Source organism: Oryza glaberrima, chromosome 3 (assembly GCF_000147395.1).
Source record: "Oryza glaberrima chromosome 3, OglaRS2, whole genome shotgun sequence".
Lineage (NCBI taxonomy): Eukaryota > Viridiplantae > Streptophyta > Magnoliopsida > Poales > Poaceae > Oryza > Oryza glaberrima.
In genome coordinates, this window is record NC_068328.1 from 4,461,665 (window position 1) to 4,485,305 (window position 23,641).

Sequence of the window (23,641 nt, forward strand, 5' to 3'; positions counted from 1 at the left end):
GATCAGAAGCTGCCGTGCAAATACACCCCCATACTTCCAATTAAAGGGGGCAGTACATATATAGGCACAAGTTTTTTTTACACCATAGGGGTACCCTCGCATTAACTGTAGTTCGTTTTATTGGTAAAAACATTTAATTTCGCTTGTCAGGAAAAAAAACCATCCACTTGATTATACTAACATCAGTACACATTATACACCTGCATGGTCTCCACTACAATTAAGCTTGGACCGTTTTGTTTTTATTAATTACCTATGCTCTCCCTGCATGTATCAATCACAGTGTATGTTTTATTTTTAATCTAATCGTCATTGTATTTCATTTCTCAAATATTTGTTTTTAAAAAATTCTAGACCATAAAAGTTGTACTCTCTGTAACTATATATCTGTATGACTGCAACTCGATATACTTAAAAAGGAGCAAGGTTGTTAAAATTACTATCCTAAATTAATTAGAAATGAAATTTTTAGTTATGATTGTAATCATAGAATTGTATATCAAAAATTGTGAAATCGTATAGATGACAAATATAAAATCTTAAAATCAGCCACCTTAATTAAGATCGTAATAGAAGTCGTAAAGTAATCAAGATTTTTGACAACCTTAAAAGGGATTAGAGTAGGTGGGGATGGGAGGAAGAAACAATCTTTAAAGGCTTAAAGTCTACTCTCTCCATAAAAAAAACTCAATATAGGAAGAGATGTGATCCCTCCTAGTACAATAAGGTAGGGCGATAGCAAGCCTTAGGGATAGTCCATAAGCACGGTAGTGAATAGGGATACAAATAGACAGTTATACTATGGAATAAAAAGTCATGATTAATAGTTAATTTCCTTTATAGTAGTATAAAATTTGGAAAAAGGAAAATATTAGAATTGTTATAGACGGGGAAAAAAATTCGTAGCCGTGAACTATATATCTAAAACATGCTAATAATAATATAGCATAGCAAAATCGACCGAAAATGCCATGTGTAGGAAGTTGGCATGAAATTCATCGATGAGGAAGAAGATAGGAGGAGAGGTGATCAGGTATACCGGGACCATATATATGCATATGAGAACAGCCTAGATTTGGGTACAAGTGGGGATATTTTTGAACCTTGCATCCTTACGAGAAAACAAAAGTGTTTAGTTCACGTTAAAATTGGAATTTGGTTGAAATTGAAACGATGTGATGGAAAAATTAAAAGTTTATGTGTGTAGAAAAATTTTAATGTGATGGAAAAGTTAGAAATTTAAAAAAAAAGTTTCGATCTAAACTCGGCCCGTCAAGAGGGGGGAAATTAAGAACTCGACCCCCCTCTCTCGCGCAACATTTAAATGCTGGAAGTATATAGGTCATGGCGTCATGCTGCTGCTCCGAGTCCACCGGCTCCCATTAACTTCCCCTTCAATTCTCGCTTCAATGCGCGTCCGCGCACGCAACGTCGGCGCCCCATTCAACCTGCCAGCACGCAACGCAACATGGCATGGCGACGAGACGATCGACGACGTTGATCTCGCTAACCAGAGAGAGGCAGAAACCACGTAATATAATCCTGACCGTCCGATGCGTCGCGGCCGTCTCAGATCAATAGATCATCGTCGTGGAGCGCGCCCATGCATGTCCGTGCCACGATCGCACGTGCGCTAGCTAGATTTGCTAGCTGCTGCTCTGATGATCTGATCTGATCTGATCGATCTCTCTCCTGATGACTCCTGTTGACGCATGTGTCGAACCGGAGTATATGATGGCGTTGATTGCACTCTCAGTTTCCTGTTCTTGTGATGGATAATAAAAAATTACATATTTTCTTCCACTCATCCATTGTTGCAATATAATACTACTCTCAATGCCATTACGATGGAGGGTTCGATCGCGAGCCTTCGAGGTTATAGATACCACTAACTTCGTCTTAAAATGTAAACATTTTTAATTATAAATCTAGATAAAAATAGCTAAAAATACTTATATTTTAGACCAGAGGTAGTACTATGCTTTTACTGTACGTAGTTTTTGGATGACCGGCGCTTGTGTAGGTACCGACGTTGATCTGAAACATTCATATTAACTGCTGCACGACCTAGCGACAAAAACTAATTAAGCCCTGTTTTTTTTATATGCACACAGTAGAAATCAATCCATAGGAAATTTCTGCGTACGGAAATATGTCGCAAACGCAAGTACTACTCATGCGCGCTAGTACTCTCTATCAATGATAGCTTTGCTATTAGCTAGCCACTGTGTACGCTGGAATGCATGCATGCATATGCACACGCCAATGATGTTCTGTTAGCAAGTCGATCTAGCCAGCATTTCTACTGCATCTAGGGATATATGCATGCATGTACGCGATCGAGCATGAACCTGCCGAACTTAACAGTCCATTAATTAATTAGGTTTGGACTGCCAATGACCTGCCGACGCATGCAGATGAGTAAGTAGATGCCATGAAATCGAACACGATCGACGACTGAATCTCTGAATATGTATCGCACAAACAGGAGACATGATACCGACGTACACTCCGATCAGTTCCTCTCCAAATACAATAATTCCCCACGTACGTACAATACTATTTACTCGCGATCAATTACTACTGCTGCTGCTAATAACTTGATGATAGTACTGTACGAACGACGACTGGTGTGTGCAGTGCAGGAGTAGGAGAGCTCAATTATACTCGAGAGACAATAAATTCGGAGGAGTGGCTAGTTACTTGTCGCCGTTGCTGCACACACTGCATGCACAGCGTACAGCGCTAGCTAGCTCTATAGCTACCGGGTGTGGCCGGCCGGTCAGAGGCTTAAGTTGGGTTGCCGTATTTAAGGCTGCGATAACTACGGCCCCCCGTACGCGTACGTGCACCGGCCGGCCGCGCTCGTCGACGGCGCGCGTACACTGACCCCCGCCGCCCGCCGTAACTTCGTCGGCGAACGGAGCCGGCCGACTAGCACCGGATATTAAGATTTTCTGACGAGGTCACTGGCATGTAAATCCTCTATTTTATCAGTAACTCAAAATTAAGGAGAAGTAATTAAATTTTAGATGATCTCCTTCTTCGCCGGCACCTCCTACGGACCTGCAATGTGTGCCTGCGCCGCACTGTTGATACGGACGCGACTAGTGACTGTGAATCGATCAATCGAGTGCTTGCAGTTGCAGCAGCGGATAATGCATGGAATACACGCATGCATCGATCGATCACCCTCACACCCACTCTCTCTGGCTCGCCTATATCTATATCGATTGTACATCCTGGCGTATCAACATGCGTGGGCGTATAATGTGGAGCACAGTGTATAATGTATAGTACTAGTATTTGTCTAGTAGACTACGTCTATACTAGTTACTCTGCTGAGTACTACTGTTACTGTTGATCGATGGTTGAGATGCCGTTTTGCCCCTATGTTGTTACGCTAACGCACTGTTTGTGTCACTGTTATCAGGCCCGACTAGCTAGTTAAAGTATATAGACGTATATGTGCATCTACTTTGGCGTGCCAATTAATCCACCCGTGTCCGTGTCCGTTTTTATGCTGCACAGTTTATTTACTGTCAAGTGTATCTGTCAGCTGTAACGCTAGCTTAATACAGTTCCCCTACTAAATCAGTTTTTATTGAGACCCGACCAAATCAGTTAAGACTTTTAAGTTGCCAAATCAGTTAAGACTTCTGAGTTAGGCAGGGCGCGCCTCGGTAGTTCTGTTCTGTACACGCCGAGTCGCTGGAATTTTTTTCATTTTTAAATTTTTATTTTTTTAATATTTACAGAAATATTGTACCATCCAAAATATTTACAGAAATGGCCCCTGCCGCTCAAGTGGAGGGCGTCAAGGTGTGCACATGTTGCACTGAGGTCCCTTGCCGCCCTCTACAAGGGTTGCAAGGGGGCAAATGTAATTTCACTATGCCAAAAATGTATTTTTCTAGTTTTTTTTTCATCTTATCCGTCCCTCATATCACCCTGCCGCCCTCCCCGAGGGCTGCAGGGTCTACTTCTGTAAATATTTTCACCGGTACAATATTTCTGTAAATATTAAAAAAATAAAAATTTTAAAATGAAAAAAATTCGAGTCGCTGACCGTCTCGTACTTTCGCTCGGCCTGTTTGACATCCACTGGCATTCTACACGGGCTCATTTTCCGGCCCAGCTAGGACGGTGCGTTTGGACGGGCCCGGCTTAGAGTTTTGGGCTGGCCCGTTTGGCCCGCACGAGTCGTGGTCCGTTTTGGCACGAGGGTTTTGAGTTTATTTTCTTTTTCATGGTATATATATCTTGCTGGCTGAAAAATATGTGCTGGGGTCAGCCATCGGAAGAAAAGATCAACTTGGTCGAGTAGGCTGCTGCGATTGTAGTACACGCAAGCAGCATCTCTGGAAACGAAGAAACTGTCGTCTTACGGCGGTTACAGCTGAAAACCAACTGTTTTTGAAAGAAATTCATGAGAATTCAAACATGAACATGTAACGTTTCGTATGGTTCATAGATAGAGTCAACGCCCGGACTCCCCAAGGTTGAACGTATTCTCACTCTATTACATCGACCTACCAACTCTTTTTTTTATTATAAAAAAAACAAAAACAAAAGCTTCGAAACGCAAAAGTCGCCTCTTTCCTTCTCCGTTCAAAGCAAGCCCACCTCGTTCCTCCTCCTTTACACCTTCCTCTTTTCCATCATCTGCACGCGTTCGTCCAAACTCCGAAACAAGAAAGCTCAAACTCGATTTCGAAATTTTCGAAGCCCCAATTCTCTCCTCCCACACGCGGAATCGATCAGCGCAGCGCAGGGTAGGCTAGGCGTCGGCGTGCTGTGATGGCGCCGGTGGTGTCGGCGCTGGCCAAGTACAAGCTGGTGTTCCTCGGCGACCAGGCGGTGGGGAAGACGGCCATCATCACCCGCTTCATGTACGACAAGTTCGACGCCACCTACCAGGTTCGTTGATGTCGCGCGCGTCCCCGATCGATCGATCTTACGCGCTGGAGAGAGTTCCAGTTTTTTTTCTTTTTTGGGCAAGGTTTGTTCGATGAATTTGATGGTGTTCATGTTGTTGCGGCGGCGGCGGCGGCGTGCAGGCGACGATCGGGATCGATTTCCTCTCCAAGACGATGTACCTCGAGGACCGAACCGTACGGCTGCAGCTTTGGTATCTGAGATTCTGAGAACTCTCTCTCTTTGTTTTTCCCCTATCATCATACTCTGCTTATCAAGCTTGTCCTGCTTACGAGAATTCAGTTGGTGCAGCTTAGCTGCTGTTACTTGTCCGATCACCGATTTTACTCTGCACAACCTGCTTTATTACCATATAATCCTAGTGCCTACTAGTTTCGAAGTCTTGATTTTTAGTCTCAGTTCCACCCTCAATTACGTTGATTTCGTTTTGCTGATGGAGGCAATATTAATGCTCAATTGTTGCCCTTTTTTTATCCTTTCCTGGTGAACTGAAATCACGCGCACAAGACAATTCAGCTAGTGAAAACTGGGAGGTTTTCAGCTAGTAAAAACCGGGAGAGTTTTATGGTGATGATAATGTGCAGGGATACAGCTGGGCAGGAGAGGTTCCGGAGCTTGATCCCAAGTTACATCAGGGATTCTTCTGTGGCAGTGATCGTTTACGATGTGACTGGCAAGTTAACTTCATCTACACCCTTTTCTCTCTGCTGTTGTAACTAGAAAGAATTTGTGATCCTTTGCCCTCCAGTGCTCTTGTAAACTACAGTGCTTTTGCTCTAACAAGGTTGGCACCTATTCTGAACATGTCACCGAATCAGGAATTGGCGAATTGCCGATACCCTTGGAATACAAATTTATCAGAAAATATAATATAATCCACTGTATATTTGTTTTGTGGTCTCATATCGTCCTTGTTTTCAGACAGGCAGTCCTTTTTGAGTATATCGAAGTGGATTGAAGAGGTAAATACACAACGAGGCGGAGATGTGATCATCGTCCTTGTTGGAAATAAAACAGACCTTGTTGACAAGAGGTTAGTATCTGTCGGTATTTAGTTCTTAAATCAGCAGTTCATTAAGTTTACATAAAAGTACCAGCTGCTCCCAAAATTAAATAGATCCTCTGTTCTGTTCTGATGGATAGTATTCACTGATCAAATGAAATAACGATATAACTCTGTCTTCAATTTGACAATTTTAATTCAATCTTCTGGTCTTGGTAATGTCCACACGTCAACAAAGTACGAAATATCATTTTGGCTAATACTCCCTCCATTTTTAAAATACAAAACACTGTTGAGTTTTTGACATATGTTCACCATTAGTTTATTCAAAAGAAATTATATAATTATCATTTATTTTATAACTTGATTTATGGTCAAATGTTTTTTTAAAGCATAACTCGAATTTTTTTATATTTTCACAAAAAAAATTTGAATAATGACTTGATTTATCGTTAAATATTTTTTAAGTATGACTTAATTTTTTATTAAAAATGAATAATGACTTGATTTATGGTTAAATGTTATTTAAGCATGACTTGATTTTTTTTATTTTTTTTAAAAAAATTGAATAAGACGAAAGATAATTATTTTTTTTTGAAAAAAACGAACAGTCAAAAGTATATAAAAAGTCAACGGTGTGATATATTAAAAAATTAAGGTATATCAGTTAACCTACTCCTTTCTGTCGATTGGAATGTCAACAGGCAAATATCCACTGACGAAGGAGAAGCCAAGGCACAGGAGCACGGCGCCATGTTCATGGAAACCAGCGCAAAAGCTGGATTCAACATCAAGGTCTCCAGCCTTTACTTTGTTTCACTTTGACAAGCAAATCTACCACTGTTCTTGTCCATCATTGCTCAAAACACCTGATGGTAACTGATTGAAAACTTGAACCACAGCCACTGTTTCGCAAGATCGCTGCATCGCTGCCTGGAATGGAGGCGCTCTCATCGGCAAAGCAGGAAGACATGGTGGACATAAACCTACGGCCTGCTGCCTCCGGGCAAATACCTTCAGGGGCAGAAGCACAAGAAGAACAGAAAGCAGGCGGTTGTTCCTGCTGAGAGTTTTGTATTCAGGGAAATCGAGGTCGCTTCAGAGTTCAGACTTCAAATTAGTACACACAGTGAATTTCAGGTAGCTTGGATTGTCAGTGCCGATTCGAGTATAGAGAATATTTATGTGTAATTTTTAACAGCGGCATCTAGGTTTGAAACAGACAAAAATTCCCTGAAGTTTCTTTGTTTTATACCGCATAATCTATGGCCAAAGCACCCCAAAAAGGGTAAAATAAAATAAAAATCGCCGTTGCCGGGGATCGAACCCGGGTCACCCGCGTGACAGGCGGGAATACTCACCACTATACTACAACGACATTATGTGCCGTACAAAGAACTGTTTAGTAATTGTCCTTAATTTGGGAAAAAAATAAACATGCTTATATAGAAAACCTATCTGTAATTCTGTACTGAAGTTTTTTAAAAAGTAAATTTCAGAGAACCTATAAGTTGTGCCAAAAGTTTAAAATACCATATATATTAGGATATATTATGATTTGTGGCAACCATAAACGGATAGCTACATATAAAATCAAACTAAAGTGAGTATTCTCTATAACAAAAAAGTGGGCAACAAATTTAACATAACTCTAAATGGTTAGTTGCGTATAAAATCAAACTAAAGTGAGTATTCTCTATAACAAAAAGAGGTCAACAAATTTAACATTACATACCAACTAACTATAAATGGATAGTTACATATAAAATCAAACTAAGGTGAGTATTCTCTATAACAAAAAGACGGAAACAAATTTCATGAAAATTATGATTTTATTTATTTTAGGCAATACTATGATATTTTTTTTCCTTCTAGCCGTATCAAAGCACAAGAACTTAGCTTTAGGATTATGAAATAATATTTCATTTAAATCTCAATTAGTTTTAGGATATATGAAACAATACTTTTTAAAGTAGTGAAGAGTCGTTAAAAACCAACTGCCTTAATCAAGAAATGAATAATTAAAATTTTCATAAACACTTTATATTTTCAAATTTTAAGTAAACAGCTACTGTACTTTACATGTATTGGGGTGGGCCATAATATATAGGGTCATACACCACTAGTCATATTATTTAGGGTGCTATGTAACTATTGACTATAAAACATGGGTTCTCTAAAATATATTCATTCATTAATTAATTATTTTGTGATGTGCTTGACTTGAAAATATCTCACTACATTTTATTTATTAACTATTTGTGCTCCTCCCATCAGCGACTCCATGGCCCAATGGATAAGGCGCTGGTCTACGGAACCAGAGATTCTGTGGGTTCGATCCCCAGTGGAGTCGTTCTTCTTTTTATTCACTCTCTTTATCTGTTTTTTTTTAAAAAAAAAAAATTTCTGTTGTCAACACTTTACATTGTAAGCATTGCCTTTGCATCCAAAGTAGGTGGTTGACTATACACAAAGCACACGAAAGTCACGTTCATCTTGGATTCATTTCCCCATCTATGGCGTGTTTAGATTAAAAAACTTTTAGCCAAAAAGTCACATCAAATATTTGACACATGTATGGGATATTAAATGTGGGAGAAAAAGCCAATTGCACAGTTCGCATGTAATTGTGAGACGACGCCATCATTTCATAATATGATGCTATAGTAAACATTTGCTAATAACAAATTAATTAGGCTTAATAAATTCGTCTTGCAGTTTACAAGCGGAATCTGTAATTTGTTTTGTTATTAGTCTACGTTTAATACTTCAAATGTGTGTCTATATACTTTAAAAACTTTACGCCAAAAAAACTAGGGAAAATTGGAACCATGCCATTATAATTTTGCAAAGTTAATTAACTTTGCAAAATTATAATGGCATGGTTCCAATTTTCCAAAAAAAAAAAAAACTAAACACACCCTATATGCATCAGCCGGCTAAAATGCCAATTCAAAGGGATACCAGAGTGAAACAGTCATGACTCCGTGAGCGTCAGGATTCAGGGTACCTTTGCATAGCAAGAAGTCGTACTTACACATAAAACAAATGCCAAGTCAAAGGGATACCAGAGTGAAACAGTCATGACTCCATGAGCGTCAGGATTCAGGATTTCAGGGTACCTTTGCATAGCAAGAAGTCGTACTTACTCACAAAACACTACTTACACACAAAACACCAGAAGTACGTTCGACGAGAGTGAAGCATGCCAATTTCTCCGACCCACACAACATTTCCAACGATGACTTGAGATGTTTTGGAAAGTGTACTCTTACCAAAACGCATAATTTTAGTTCGTTCGTTCAAAAGAAAAGTTCAAAATTTAAATACCTTGAGATGTTTTCTCAAGTACCTAAAATTTGTCTACCAAAATATGGTGACGAGGCAAATTTCTCTACCAAAATATGGTGATGAGTCACTCTTCACAGTTCAAAGTCCCAATAGCACAAGCATCTATTTCATTTAACCAAATTGAAGAGGAAATGCTCTTGGAAGATGCAACTATGTAATATAACACAGGTATGACAACTTTGACGAAATGTAATGGTCACTCCGTTTAGCACAACCAAAAAGAGTATTACAGAAGATACAGAACAGGCAGTTCAGAAAGAACTAGAAATTTTAAAGAAAATACAACGCTACAGCGTTACCGGCGTGCTGCAAAAACTACATGACGATTCTACAGCCTGGTTATAACCTATAACCAAAACCACCTCCTGAACTCCGAAGCTTGTATGGCAGATACATTATAGTTTAACAGCTAGTGCACATAAATAAACAACAAAGCCTTCTAGGTACCACAGATTGTACACATCTCATCTCCTGGAGAGGGCACTAGGCATTCACTTGCAACCTTCTTGGTACCACAGATTGTACACATCCCATCTCTTTCTTACCTCCTAGAGAGGACTTTAGAGATTCTCTTACAACAGGGATTGGTCCGAATAGCTTCCTCATGGGGGAGGATTGCGTTAACAAGAGCGCTGCGGAGATGGCCCTATCAAGAACAGTAAGATTAGAAGATGTTGAACATAATGCGCTGTCAAATTCAAAAGAACTAGTACTTACCCTGGTCTGCACAAGAGCCGTATGAATGACATAGTTTGCGTAAGGGTCTTGCAGCAGTTGCTCAAAATGGGAGGCTGAGATTAATTCCCATATTATGGCAGCTTTGTCATCATCTGGGAAAACCTTCAAGCATTTCTCCACCACATTGCTGCCCACCTTTTGCTTCGAAAGATACACATAATTTCCTTGAAACAGAGATGCCAGCTGTGCATTTGCAAAAGGAATTTTCAGATCCAGGACATATTGGATCACATAATTCCTGTAATAAGGGGAAACAGGAAAGATTTTTAGTTTGTGGATTTACATGTCAGCGAACATCATAAAAATATCAATAAACTAATCTCAAAGTACGAACATAAATAAAAATCCTTTATGTGGAGTCCTTGACTAATGACTACAAGATAGATTTGGTTGCAGATGTTTTCAACTCAAGTCAGCAAAGAGTACACGTTAAAACATTCAGAGAATTCTTGTAGTGAGTGTCAGTACCGTCATAAATGATCTGTTTGTGAGATGCAACAGATTACGTCAAGCACTGAGAATTTAACATGCATATATACATGAGTTATGAGTAATTTTTCAACAACACGTGTGAATGGCTAAGCTGCTATCAGAGTGGTTTGGGATGTTCAGAAGTTTTGAATTGTTATACATAATTGTCAAACAGAAAAAATAGCTTTTTAATGTGAGAAATGAGCTACAGCATTAAAAAGAAATAAAGCACTGACATGGTATATGGATAATCTACATTTTGAAGTTCTAATTCATATACAAGTGTTGAGGAAGTAGGAACATTTCAAGAAGCTACATACATACTGTAGGACTAACTCAGTACATAGGTGTTAAGAGAACAAAATTTGGCCAAAATTTTAAAACTTCCATCATTTATTTTATATTAGAACAAATTTATAAAATCTATTAATGTGTTTACACTTACCAATTGTTATGTTTTTAAACTAAGTATTTGAGAAATTATTGAAGATCAAAGATTTAAAGGTCATCAAATATTAAGAACCAGAGGGAGTACTAGACAGACAAATACAGTTTTAGAAACAAGCACAAAGTAGTAATTTCAACTCAGCAGTACATTATAAGATGCCTAACAATGAGAAAAGGTTTACCCAAATTGATCTTGAGCAAGATATAAGCCATCAGCACATATTTGCATAATTAACTTGATTTGATATTCACCATATGCATTTGATATGCAACTTTGTAACACACAGCAGCCATGGCGATTTATAGCCATTTCAACACAATGGGTTGCAGCAGCTTCAAATATGAACTGTTAAAAGAGAGTAAAGATCTTCACACATATTTTTTTGCAGAAGAATTTCATAAATTCCACACAGAATAGTGACTTCTCTGAATTTTCAACAAGAGCCAACAACTATGGAACTGAACTAGTGAACTTTATAACACAATATCTGTTCTCTAACAGAAGACATTGAGATATTTATCAATTGTTAAGAGATTGTATTTGCTCCATGAGCAAGTTTCTATGTAAACAGTATGAATATGTTTGTTCCTATAATTTTCTAAGTCAAACTTCTTTAAGTTAACCAAGTTTATAGAAAGATATAGTGACATCTACAACACCAAATTACTTTACTTCAATCTGATAGAGTATCGATGCAAGTTTCAGAACATGATGCTAGGTATAGCTACAGTTTCAGAAATGTTTTGCTCCAGATTGAGAAAATTGTATGCAGATTGAGAAAATTGTATGGGATAGGACACAGCCAATAAATTCCATGTGTTTAGAATGTTGCTCTAACTTATGGTGTGCAACTGTCAAAACTACAACAGATAATTCTCAAATCAATGGCATAACAAGTAGTAGTCAAGAAGAGTTAACAAAAATCAGTTTGCAAACTAGATATTTGCCAAAGTACCTTGTTCTCTTCTGCATCAAAATTTTTCAGGCATTTTTGTATAACATGATTACCATTAGGATCATTGACAAGATGAATAAAGCCTGGTTGTAGAGCCGAAATAATGAGCATGATCTGCTTCCTGGTTTTAACAGTCTCAATCAATTTCTGTATCGACCTTGTCCTGAAATAAATGAAAAGAAATCATCACCATTCATTGTGTCCAGTAGCTATTACAATGTTAGCATCAAAGTACACTTGTCCTGCCTAAAGTTACAACATTCTCCAATCAACAATCGACGCTTTCTTTTAGTAAGTTAATAATGGCAGATCATATTGAAGTACATATCAGTTTTTAACAAAAGATCATTACCCGTGCGAGTTTAGAGAGACTCTCAGCAGCTTCACAGGGTCCTCAGTCAGTACAGCAATGATTCTCAGCCTCTGCTCCTCATCACACACATCTAGTAGTTTCTGTACAAGATAATTTGCAAACGAGTTGGCCATAAGTTCAGGAATGTGGTCGATGATACCTTCAAATATCAGATCGGCTTGATCTTTCCCTTCCTCAAACTTTTGTTGCAAGAACCGGCACCCATTCTGGTCCTTGGCCATGAAGTAGATATAGCCCTTGGCTCCAACCATGTTCTCATACCTCAGCATCCTAGGACTCTCCAGCTCAACTATGTTCTCATACATCAGCATACCAGGACTCTCCAGCTCAACTGACCTATTGTTGACATGCTGCTTAAATCTCCTCTCCTTTGCACGGTTCAGAAAAGGCACATTCTTCCTCCCATCACAAAATGGCTCCATTTGATTGAAACCACCTTTCATGTACCCAATGTCTCTCGCTGCTGCAACACTGTATTCGTAGGGCGATTTTGGCAAACTTCTGCCACGGGAGTCCAGGGAAATCTGACCCGTACCAGCGTACCCCCAGTTGTGTTCTGCACCAGACTGTCCAGGAAGCAAGACCGGCCGAGCATGATCAGGGTGCACTAGCCCTTGTTCCCAACCAATACCGGAGCTGTTCCTAGTCCTAGTGTACATGAAGCTGCCAACACTGGTACCCAAGCTTGGAGGGAAGCCGCCGTAGCCATCCAAGCCGACGTCCACTGGAAAGCACTGAGATGGGGCGACATAGCCGGACGCCATGGCCTGATCAGCTAATACGCCGGGCTCATGGTGAAGCGAGTAACCCGGCGCCCCAAAGTTGTAGCCATTGTTATACGCACCGTGCACCGCGGAGACATCTGGCAGGTACACGTTCTTGGCGGCGGACGCCGGCGAGCCCTGCGGCGGCATGAGCGCTGCAGCGAGCGCGTCCGCGGCGGGCGCGTCCCCGACAAGCAAGCCGTCGAGCTGGCTCGCCAGCCTCTCCGTGTCCTCGTCGGTCGTCGCCTGCACCATCGGCGACGGCGAGCGGCCGACGAACCGGTCCGACCCCGGCGACGGCGCGCTACCGGCGGACGTGCTCGACGCCGGCGACGACGCGAAGCCCCCCGATAGCGGCACGTGGATGGCGCCGCGAGCGCCGCCCTGCTGGCCACCACCATCGTCGCGACGGTTCAAGACCAGGGGGAAGCACGGATCCCCGCCGTAGCGCGCGGGCGCCCCCGCGTGCGCATGGTAACGCGCAGGTCCATGCAAGCCGTAGCACTGGGCAGCACCACCACCACCACCGCCGCCGCCGCCGCGGCCACCGCGCTGCCCATGCGGCGCGGTGACCTGAGGGATCTCGCTGAGCAGCAACTCCATCTCCCTCTCCTCCGCCGCCGCCGCCGCCACCACCTTCGCACACATCATCGCCACCCAAAAAAGAAAACCCCACCGCAAAATCCGGTCAGATCAAAACTCCCTGGACTGAATCAAGAGTGGGGAGACGGCCAATCCGCAGATCGCGTAGACTCGGAGAAGGGGGGAAATCAAATCAATCGGGAGCAAGCAGCTAGAGCATTGGGAGGCGGAGGAGGAGGGGGAGGTGGAGAGGCCGGTGAGGCATGCAAAAGGGGAGATGCGCCGTGCCGCACTAGCGGCGGGGGGGTTTATATAGCCCCCCAACCCCCCCGAGATGCCTGGGGTTGCCTCCGCTCCGCGGCCGATATACGCGTATAACGATACAATCCGTTATTATACGGCGTTGCACGTACACATACGGTTGAGGTGATGAGAACAAAATATCTTAGATCTTTCTATCGGAATTTTCGAGTTTGTAGGAGGCATCAGACCTGAAGATTATTTACTGTTTTACAAGATTCAGCTAACATATGCTTGGCATCTAAAACGTGATTCACGATTTTTGTTTGAAAAAAATATTTACTGATGAGAAGCCTAACATGAAGGAGAGGCTTTTGGCGATAGTATGTGAATAGCCGTGTGCTGAGTTTTGTGCTAAATTCTATAGTAAGAAATAAAAAAAATACATCAGTGATTACCTATATATCAATATTATAGTATTTGGTATCACGTAAAGACTATGTGTGTAGTTTTTGGCGGGATAATTACGACCACTCGTAATTAAGCTGATGCATAACACACGATATGTGGGCCTTTGCCCTTCCGTACCAAGGGGTATCTTGCCTCATACTAAATTGTCTAATATAAATATTATGAGTTCTATCGGACCTAAATAATTTAAGGGACCTTTGATTTGTAGAAAAAATATAGGAATTTTAAAAGATTTCAATCATATGAAAAGAAACCCTATGAAAACCTTAGAAACAAAGGATTGAATTATATCATATCCTTCAAAATTCCTATGAAATGGGCAATCCTCTTAAAATAATTCCTTTAAATCTATCATCTCATCTGATTCATATATTTTTCCTGTGATCCAATCAAAAGGTCATTTATGTGTTTTACAATTCTCTGTTTTATATTTACATTTATATTAGAATCATTTTTTTTTCTATTTCTCGGTTTTTCCATTCTTATGATTCAAAGGCTAAAGTTAGTGTGGAGACATCGAATTGTCCTCTCAAAGGCTCATATAGCATATATCATGAGTTCTTAACCCTGCCCTGAGTATTTTATAGAAGGATTTTCCGCCTAAGTACAGATTATCCAATGATTATTTAGCGCTCCTTAAAATTAGTGGATTATCATGGTCCAGAAAATCTCCGCGAGAAGAGCCTCATTTTCTGGCAATCAAACACAGTACTCCTTTTATATATAACTTTTCTTATATATACAGGTAGCTTTTAAAAATAATGGAACAACAATCCAATTCACTGGACCGTACCATGCGTATAGGTGATGCTAAATCTACTGGTGGAAAATTAGGAGGCGCGGTTGGATATATGACTAGGGTGGTTTACTACATTTCCAACCTATCAATTTATCAATTTTTCGTGAGGAATAACCAATACCTTACCAGGATTCAACATCTATCTATCACCTACATACACAAAAAAAAAAAAACAACAACAAACCACACATACCCACAGATGACTCCTACAGTCTTTAACTTTACCAAAACTCATGGTATGAATCCTTACTAAAATTTAGCTACATTAACTTTTAGAAAGGTTTAATTTGTCCCCAAAACGAGACATACCTGGAGTAAACCCTGATAACCATAGTAAAAAAAGCCGGACCGGTAAGTGATCCGGCCGACCTCTTGGTTCAGCGGTCCGCCGGTCCGACCAGTGACCCGGGCGGTCGAACCGCGGTTCACAAAGTACATGTATATTACATATTCACTTATATACACCTGTTGTTGGATGGCCTGATGGCTAGTTCTTTGCTCTTGTAACCCTTGGACCCGGGTTCGAATCCCACGTAGCGCACCATTTCTTGTTATTTTTGCCAAAAAAAAAGACCACCAGCTGTACCAAATGGGCCTTTAAACAGCCAACTGTGGCCCATTAGTATGGCTAGCCGGTCCAACCAGTGCCGGTTTAGTGTCCGGTTCACCGAAAACCGGCCGGTTCAGAGCGGTTTGATTGCATGTTCGGTCTTTAAAGGAAACCGAACCGTGGTCACCTCTGGTTCCGATTTTTTCCGTCGAACCGCCGGTCCGGTCTGGTTTTTTCCACTATATGCTGATAACAGGACTCAGGCCAGGCACTCAGGCAGACTCAGCCCAACCAACTTTTACCAGATTTCACAAAGTTGGGCTCATCCCTGGATTTACAGCCCACAAGCTTTGCTGGGCCGGGCTTGGTTCTATTGGGCTGGGCCGAAAACGAATTTAGTGAACAAATCCCAAGCTCCGAACCCACCCACCACGTACGTACGCCGTCGGGCGGGCGCCGCGTCTGGCGACATGCAACCCGGCAAGGCGCCACCATCCAACAATAGGAGGGGAGTCGCTAAAAGCGTGTGCCGTTGGCGCGCACGGGCGGTCCCCTTTTCCCTCCAAATCGCCCGCGCGCCACCCGCCCCCGCCTGATGCGACGCCCTCCGCCACCTCGTTCTTCGCCTCTCCCTGCGCCTCCTCCCCTCCCCGCCTCGTCGTCTCTCCCATGGCGGAGAGGAGGGCCCTCCCCCCGCCCGTGCCACCCGCCTCGCCCGACCCCGCCGCCTCCTCCGGCGCCGTCTCCACCGCCTTCGGCTCCCCGCTCGACCCCGTGGCCGCGCGCCCGCACCAGCCGCGCGACACGTACGTCGTCCACGTCCAGAAGGACCAGGTATACCGCGTCCCGCCGCCCGAGAACGCCTACCTCGCCGAGCGGTACCGCGCAGAGGGCGGCGGCGGCGGCGGCGGGAAGGGCGGCGCGTGCTCCCCGTGCGCCCTGCGCACGCTCGGCGCGGTCCTCGCCGCCGCGCTGCTCCTCGGCGCCGCCGCCGTGCTGTCCACCGTCGTGCTGCGGCCGGACGCGCCGAGCTTCGTCGTCGACAACCTCTCCGTCCACACCAACGCGTCGCAGCAGCACCACGTGGCCTACGACTTCTTCCTCACGGCGATCAACCCGAACAAGGTGACCGCGCTGTGGTACGGCGGCCGCGGCACGGCGAGGCTGGCGCACAAGGGCAACGCCCTGGCGAAGGGCGGCGTCGGGGAGCCCGAGGACGGCGGGGAGGACGCCATGGGCTTCAACGTGCTGCTCCACGGGACGCAGCGCGACGGCCGCACGCCCAGGGCGGTGGAGAAGGCGCTCCGCGGCTCCAAGGGCGCCGTGACGCTCGACCTCGCCGTCGAGTTCGCCGTGCAGGTGCACGCCGGCGCGCTCGGCTTCGAGCGGAGGACGCTGGCCGTGTCGTGCCACATCACCGCCGCCGGGCTGAGGAAAGACGTGCACATCTCCTCGCAAACGTGCAAGAGCCGCTTTGGAAACTGACGACATGTACAACGAGCTTGGATAGGGTCATACGAATTCGTGTAAAAATTGCCAGACTCTTGATGAGATTTGCGTGTAAATTGTTTACGAACCAAATTCTGGGACTTGACTTGGCGTGAATTTTGGACAAATGTTCTCAAGCTTATGTTCAGCTCGGGGACTAAAGCATCGATTCAATTACACGCTGGGCTAGGCTGGACTCCGCTCCGTTTGGAAGTAGCTATAGTACTTTTGACAAATTTTCAGTTAGAAAACCTCTAAATATAAGTATAGTATGATTATAGGTGTAGTTATGTTGTAACTAAGACTCTAATTATATTGTAACTTATATATAAATAGCATATAATTACATGAAAAGCGTTCGTGGCCAAGTGGTTAGCCCATGCAGGCTCTGTATCTAAGGTCGCAGGATTGATTCCCTTCCTCGTGTGGGCAGTGTGATCTTTTTTCCTCACGCCGATCTGCACGAATCGTAGACACGATCTAACGGTCGACAATTCGAAATTTTTTAAGGGGAAAAAATTGCCGTACGTAGTATTAGCAAATCCGCTCCATTTTGGGCTTCTCGAAAAGAAAGACTACTTTTGGGCTGGAATTCTTCGTGAATTCGTGTAGTTTTTAAGTTGGAATAAGCACGTGGGTAGTTCATAATTCGGAAGTTTTTTTTAGCAAAAATGCTGTCACAAGTAGTATAGTTTTGCGTCAAAAAAATTATTTTTTAAAAAAAATGCGTAAAAAAAAAGTAGTATAGCAAATCCGATCCCTTTTTGGCTTATCGAAAAGAAATACTACTTTTGGTTCTTCGTGGATTCGTGTAGTTTTTAGTTGGAACAAACGTGTGGGTCTCACGTACTGACTTAGCACGTCAACATATCACGTGAGCAGAAATTGGTTTTTAAACTATCCAATGAGTCGATTTGTATCGATTTTCAGAGATGCAAGAGGCATTATACCCCTTTTTAGTATTGAGGGAGGCGATTCAATCGGAACAACAAAGAAGGAAAGTAAAATAGACTTTGCTTTTCAGCTCAGTCAGTTCGCGAGGTCCTGAGCTATTGGGCCTGGCATACCAAGTATATTCAGGCCCAACACGAAGCAACAAGAATCGCATGCAATAGATCGATCGATCGCCTTGTCAGGAACCATGCGAGGCCTTGCTCTGCCGGCATGGTGACTGACAATGACAGTAAAATTTATGCGCTGCCGACATGGATGGCTGATGGCTCTCGATCGACGTTGATATGCGTGTATTTGTCCAGGACCATGATAATTGTTAAGATCAGCAGCATGGTACGCACATGATGGCAGGTTCACTGTTCCAATCTGCAGGTGCAGAGTTTATCATAGCTGAGGTTCATGCATCATCATGGTCATTTCATCAGACACCTGTCTCATTCTGAATCTTGAAGCAAATCCGACTACTGAATTTACATTTTTCCCCTTTCCAATGTATGAGAAGGAGAGACGGTAAGGACAACTCTGAAGTCTGAAAACGCATATAAACTGTCTCTCTTTTTTCTCTGACTTTCAGAGTTCGGCTAGTGGAAACCAAAGCTAGTCGACCAGATCAACATTCTCCGGCTGGTGCTCCTCGCAGTTCCGGCCACAAACCTGAGATCAAAATCCGCCGTTTGCTGCGCCAATCTCTCACTGGTGATCTGGTCAACCAGGCAAATCAAATCCAAACAGCTTATGGAGTCCTAGCTTAACAGTTAACATTATGATTAAAAAACTGAAAAGAATGAACATCTCTCCTTTTCCTTTTTCTTATTCGAAGAAAAAGCATGGAGAGCTCGTTCACTAGAGTCAACGGCTACTGAGCTGAGGTACACTGTGTCACTGTTGTTGTAGTGTTATGTCGTGATCAGATAATTTGTAAATTGTAATTAGATACATCATCCCTAAGGTTAGCCTTTTCCTTTGTCAAGTGTATCTTCTTGTCATGACCAACTCATGGCCTGGTCTGGATCATGGTTGGGTAATGGTTTCTCCCTCCATAGCAGCTACCTTTTTCAAGAGATCATTTATTTAAGCGTTGAACTAATCCTTGCATTAGCTCATAACCTTTTCCTTTTTTCATATTCTGCCCTTTGAAATCACCCAACAAGTCAACCCAAAGCTGTGACAGTGGACCATCAGGGATTGGTATGGCAGTGGCAGGTGGCAACATAGTGGACTTCTCTGTCCAATCTCCTTGAGTGCCTCTGCAGCTCTGCTAATATAGCACCGTGTTGACTTTGGGCCATGGGTGATTATGGGGGTTGACCTGACAATGGCTGAGCATTAATGCTTTTCTGCAATCTCTGGCTAGCGCCATGAGAGGATATGCATAAAAAAAACATGAAAGGTTCATTCCATGATGGACTAAAGCATGAAAATGACCACCAAAAGAAAGTTTGAGATAGACCATACTGATCTGTAAAGTGACATATACCAGCCGGAAATGTAAGTTGAGCATTAGTAGTTTACAATTAAGAAAATATATCATCACTCGTAAGGGCCTTGATGTTGATGTTCACACCTTCTCACTTTCTCAGTAGGGCTAGAATTTATGGCTGTAAAATATAACTCTTTGTTGTAGCTAAGATTGTGATTACTGAAAGTAGACACAAGATTATTATGTAAATGTGTTTTTCCTTAATTAAACTATTTTTTTGGGAAGAAATTAAACTCTCCTTTTGATATTACAGATAAGACAAGGGTGCTGATCAAACTCATGTGAAGTCCTCCAATGCATCAAAGATAGAGCTAACAGCCATCTTCACGAATGCGTTTCTCAAGGTTCATGCATCGTCCAAAAGCAAGCAATTGTTTTGCAGCAACGACAAAGTTAAGCTGAACTCTGAACAGTGTACAAGTACAATGAACTAGGAGAGGAACTATGTCCGTTGTGGTTATTGGCAGCTAATTACAACTTAGCTTCTCTCTCCTGTTGGGGAATTGGATTAGCATTATATTAAGCCAAAGCAAAGTAGTGATAACGTGGAGAACTGACTTGCCCACATGACTCGTTAGTCCTAGACAATCATAAGCAAAACAGAGATCCAGATGCTTGCACTTCTCTGCAGTCACAGATAAATATTTAGCACTGTTAATCAGAAAGTAAGTGCATTTGTTACAACGGCCAACAAGCCAGCATTTAGACTAGGTTTTCAGTCTTGAATTCAAATTTTATAGCCTCCATCAAATGTAAAGAAAGCGCAACAATGAAACTAGTCTAGTTGGAATCGTATAGTTCCAGCGGACAGAGATACGGATAGCAGTATAGCACCATAGGAATGACATGCTTGAATCATCAAGGAAAAAAAAGGTAAAGATAATTGCCAAGTGATGTCTAAGAAGCTTACATTTGTAGAAGAATATCAAAGTTTACGTACTTTTGTACATTTCAAAGAACCGCAACATCTCTAGAGAAAAAAAGCAAGCACCTTTTTGTTTCAGAAAAGTTCAGTTGACATCTGCGCAGGTGAGTACTGGGACTTAACTCTATCATACTGAGAAGAAATCTGAATTTGGTTTGTTCATATCTTCAAATAGGCGAAACGGCAAACTGTCTGCTATTTTCTGTGTTAATATAATATCGAAACATATAATTCTCCTGCATATTCTTGTAAATATACTTCATCGTTCAGATACCAGTGGGTAAATACTAGTGCATGTTGAATAGACGGCGGGCAACTCAAATTTGACTCTCTATGTTTTTCTGTTAGGAATAAAACTGCACAATATACTTTTTTACTAAATAATTTCTTATAAACTCGTATATCACATTCGATTTTTCCATCTCTCGTTTGAACTGCAACATATATATGTACAGAATATGATCCATTAGACGTTTGAATGTGCTAAAATGGTTCTTTATTGGATATATGAACTACTACAATGTAGAGTTCAAATATTTGGTATATACAATGAAGAGTTTGCATGCAGGGTTGCACAACTCGCAGAAACCAAAGCACTGAGACCTCCTTCCTGGCAATGCCATTGAAAAAACCAAGCAGACCAGGGGCTGATGCTACAGAATCGATGGCATGATCAAACCCAAAACCTAGATTAACATGTAGCTAATCAAGGAGAGCATCACTCTCTGAGTTGTGAAAATGTTCAGGACACCAAGAGCTGGATCAAGAACAGGGAGAGGAAGAAGATTCAGCCACTGCATCAGGAAAGGATCGCGTCCCAGTCGATCTCCAGCGACGGGTACTTGTGCAGCAGGAAGCTCTCGGACTCGTCCCATGGCGCCTCCGAGAAGTCGAGCAGCTGCATCTCCGGGACGACGTCGGAGGAGCCCGTCGATGACACGTCGCCGTCGGCCGAGGAAGAGCTCTCGGAGGCGGAGCAGTCGGGCTCGCTCTTGACCACCGGGCTCTCCGAGGAGAAGAAGGGGCTTGGGGTGTTCGTCGCCGTCGTCGACATCGTCGTCGTCGTCGCATTGCTCTGGGTTTGGGGTTGGGGTTGGGGCAGGTCCATCCCGTGGCAGATGGCGTGGAGCTTGGCGTCGACCGCGGCGTGGAGCGGCGGGCCGAGGTGGGCGCCGCCGCGGCGGAGCTCGGGGAAGTTGAGCCTCGCGGACTCGCCGCGGAGGCGGAACGCGGCGCTGTCGTACGCCAGCGCGGCCTCCTCGGCGGTGTCGAAGGTGCCCAGCCAGAGGCGGGTGCGGTTGCGCGGCAAGCGGATCTCCGCCACCCACTTGCCCCAATGCCGCTGCCTGACGCCGCGGTACAGCTTGACCGGCGCCCGCGCCGCCGCCGCCGCCGCCGCCGCCACCGCCACCGCGCCATGCCGCTTCATCGGCAGCGGCGGCGCCGCGGCGAGGCAGCCGCTCGCCGCGCCCGGGCGGCGCAGGCGCTGTAGCTGCGCCTGGACATGGAGCACCTGCGCGGGAGTCAGGTAGTTGGCGCCAGCAAGAAGCGAGCTCGCGCTCTGCTCGGAACACGGGTAGGAGAAGGACACCATGGACGGAGCAAGCGCGCCCATTAGCTCCTTGCTATCCACCACCATGTCATACATCGCAGCAGGAAGATTGCTGCCACGGCCACACCAATCCACTGTCGTCGCCATGGATGGATCAAGAAATCAAGAAACGAAACACCGATGATGATTTGAAACGAGCAATCAACAGATTTACTGAGCTGAATTCTAAGCTGTTGCTGAAGAGGGAAATGGTAGATGAGCAAGAGCAGCCATGCCGGGCTCTTTTATAAGCACGCGGAGCGGCGGGAAAGTGGGTGCTAGCCAATGGCTTGACGCCAGGTGTCCACGCTGATTTGTTACCGCCACCTGCCGATCCTTCTCCGCACTAGGACAATGGCTCTCCAGGCAGGTGCCGGTAAAACGGTGGACACCTGGCGGATGCTGATTGGTCGAGAAGTGGTTTTGACCTGGTAAATCACACGGATCTAGCTGTCACATGGTTGTCGAGTATACCAGTGGCCAATGGGCGTGAACTACGCGGCAACCTGCGTGCCACCGGTGAGCTCGCCGAGGAGTGTTAGATCTCGTCGCCGTGATCGAGCTAAAAAACCATATTTCTTCAGCCAGTCAGATCCTAGGATTTGCGAGGCAAACAAAGCTGAAGTATTTCCTCTATTTTAAATCAGCTATCGTTCTAAATTTATCCTAATTTAAATATTTATATTTTTAACGACTACTTTTTAAAAATTCACACAGTTTAACAAACATCATAAGATCTACCAATCACCATTATAAATACTTCTATAGCATATAATTCTTACTACACGATTTTTTAAAAATTAATGGCCAAGATAAGTTTAATTTAGAACAAACCTCTAAATTGATAAGTATAAATTGTAACGGAATGATTACACATAGTCAGAGATGTGTCATGTGTGGCAATATAAAAGTAGTGCTAGTACTCCCTCCATACTCGTAAAGGAAGTCCTTTAGCACAGCGACACGGTCTACAAAATACAACTTTGACTTTTTATTTCTATAAAAATATTTATTGAAAAGTGATATATGTTTACTTCTATGAAAGTATTTTTCAATACAAATCTATTCATATAATTTTTACATTTTCAAACTCAATAACTTAAGAGTTATTTATGATTTATATTCTCAAGGTTTAACTTAAACATTGTCTTAAATGACTTCCTTTACGAGTACCGAGGGATTACGTACTACTAGTACTCTGTGTATTTGTGTATTTTACTCTACTGGCTACTACTACTATTAGATACGATTGCGATGTTAAAGGCAATTCGGTTTCATGATTTGATCCAACAAGGTCATTTATTTATGAGCGATGGCGCCAGCACACATCTGATTTGCTCGTCTGGTTTACTTACTATTCATTCATGACCCATTTCCCTTTTCTTTGTGTGAAGCGAAAAAAAAATTGCAGGCAAACGATTCTCTTTTCTCTTCCAGAAACAACACTGTACACTTGCCAACGGGTTGGATAGTAACGGCCTGGCAATTAGCATGTGCAGCCATTTTTTGTGACCAAGCAA

General features: G+C 43.2%; 4 protein-coding genes and 2 non-coding genes across 6 annotated transcripts; 3 read left to right on the forward strand and 3 right to left on the reverse strand.

The window, feature by feature from the left end:
• Nucleotides 1–4,578: 4,578 nt before the first annotated feature.
• Nucleotides 4,579–7,203, forward strand: LOC127765903 (ras-related protein RABH1e-like). The gene is made up of 6 exons (XM_052290872.1): nt 4,579–4,920; nt 5,061–5,131; nt 5,523–5,615; nt 5,864–5,971; nt 6,646–6,736; nt 6,844–7,203. The coding sequence occupies exons 1-6, from the start codon at nt 4,801–4,803 to the stop codon at nt 7,006–7,008; spliced, it is 648 nt and encodes a 215-aa protein (XP_052146832.1). The 5' UTR covers nt 4,579–4,800; the 3' UTR covers nt 7,009–7,203.
• A 44-nt stretch (nt 7,204–7,247) lies between these two features.
• TRNAD-GUC (transfer RNA aspartic acid (anticodon GUC)) lies at nt 7,248–7,319 on the reverse strand. The gene has a single exon. It is a non-coding gene; the product is annotated as a tRNA-Asp (tRNA).
• A 900-nt stretch (nt 7,320–8,219) lies between these two features.
• Nucleotides 8,220–8,294, forward strand: TRNAR-ACG (transfer RNA arginine (anticodon ACG)). Its single transcript has one exon. It is a non-coding gene; the product is annotated as a tRNA-Arg (tRNA).
• Nucleotides 8,295–9,517: 1,223 nt separating this feature from the next.
• Nucleotides 9,518–13,692, reverse strand: LOC127768430 (putative pumilio homolog 7, chloroplastic). Its single transcript, XM_052294010.1, has 5 exons — nt 12,257–13,692; nt 11,905–12,067; nt 11,131–11,294; nt 10,010–10,268; nt 9,518–9,938 (listed from the first exon to the last, which is right to left on the reverse strand). The coding sequence occupies exons 1-5, from the start codon at nt 13,690–13,692 to the stop codon at nt 9,834–9,836; spliced, it is 2,127 nt and encodes a 708-aa protein (XP_052149970.1). The 3' UTR covers nt 9,518–9,833.
• A 2,588-nt stretch (nt 13,693–16,280) lies between these two features.
• LOC127768378 (NDR1/HIN1-like protein 13) lies at nt 16,281–17,529 on the forward strand. The gene has a single exon (XM_052293937.1). The coding sequence runs from the start codon at nt 16,353–16,355 to the stop codon at nt 17,166–17,168; it is 816 nt and encodes a 271-aa protein (XP_052149897.1). The 5' UTR covers nt 16,281–16,352; the 3' UTR covers nt 17,169–17,529.
• A 3,480-nt stretch (nt 17,530–21,009) lies between these two features.
• On the reverse strand, nt 21,010–22,327 carry LOC127768262 (ethylene-responsive transcription factor RAP2-13-like). The gene has a single exon (XM_052293806.1). The coding sequence runs from the start codon at nt 22,227–22,229 to the stop codon at nt 21,330–21,332; it is 900 nt and encodes a 299-aa protein (XP_052149766.1). The 5' UTR covers nt 22,230–22,327; the 3' UTR covers nt 21,010–21,329.
• Between the last annotated feature and the right edge of the window lie 1,314 nt (nt 22,328–23,641).

Bases quoted from the DNA above. Each gene is read 5' to 3' on its own strand.
- LOC127768378 (XM_052293937.1), top strand. From the start codon at position 16,353: ATGGCGGAGAGGAGGGCCCTCCCCCCGCCCGTGCCACCCGCCTCGCCC.
- LOC127768262 (XM_052293806.1), bottom strand. From the start codon at position 22,229: ATGGCGACGACAGTGGATTGGTGTGGCCGTGGCAGCAATCTTCCTGCT.
- LOC127765903 (XM_052290872.1), top strand. From the start codon at position 4,801: ATGGCGCCGGTGGTGTCGGCGCTGGCCAAGTACAAGCTGGTGTTCCTC. The intron at 4,921-5,060 runs GTTCGTTGATGT...GGCGGCGTGCAG, and splicing joins AGTTCGACGCCACCTACCAG to GCGACGATCGGGATCGATTT. The intron at 5,132-5,522 runs GTATCTGAGATT...GATAATGTGCAG, and splicing joins ACCGTACGGCTGCAGCTTTG to GGATACAGCTGGGCAGGAGA.
- LOC127768430 (XM_052294010.1), bottom strand. From the start codon at position 13,692: ATGATGTGTGCGAAGGTGGTGGCGGCGGCGGCGGCGGAGGAGAGGGAG. The intron at 12,068-12,256 runs GTAATGATCTTT...CATTTATTTCAG, and splicing joins GTCTCTCTAAACTCGCACGG to GACAAGGTCGATACAGAAAT. The intron at 9,939-10,009 runs GTAAGTACTAGT...TGTTCTTGATAG, and splicing joins CGGCTCTTGTGCAGACCAGG to GGCCATCTCCGCAGCGCTCT.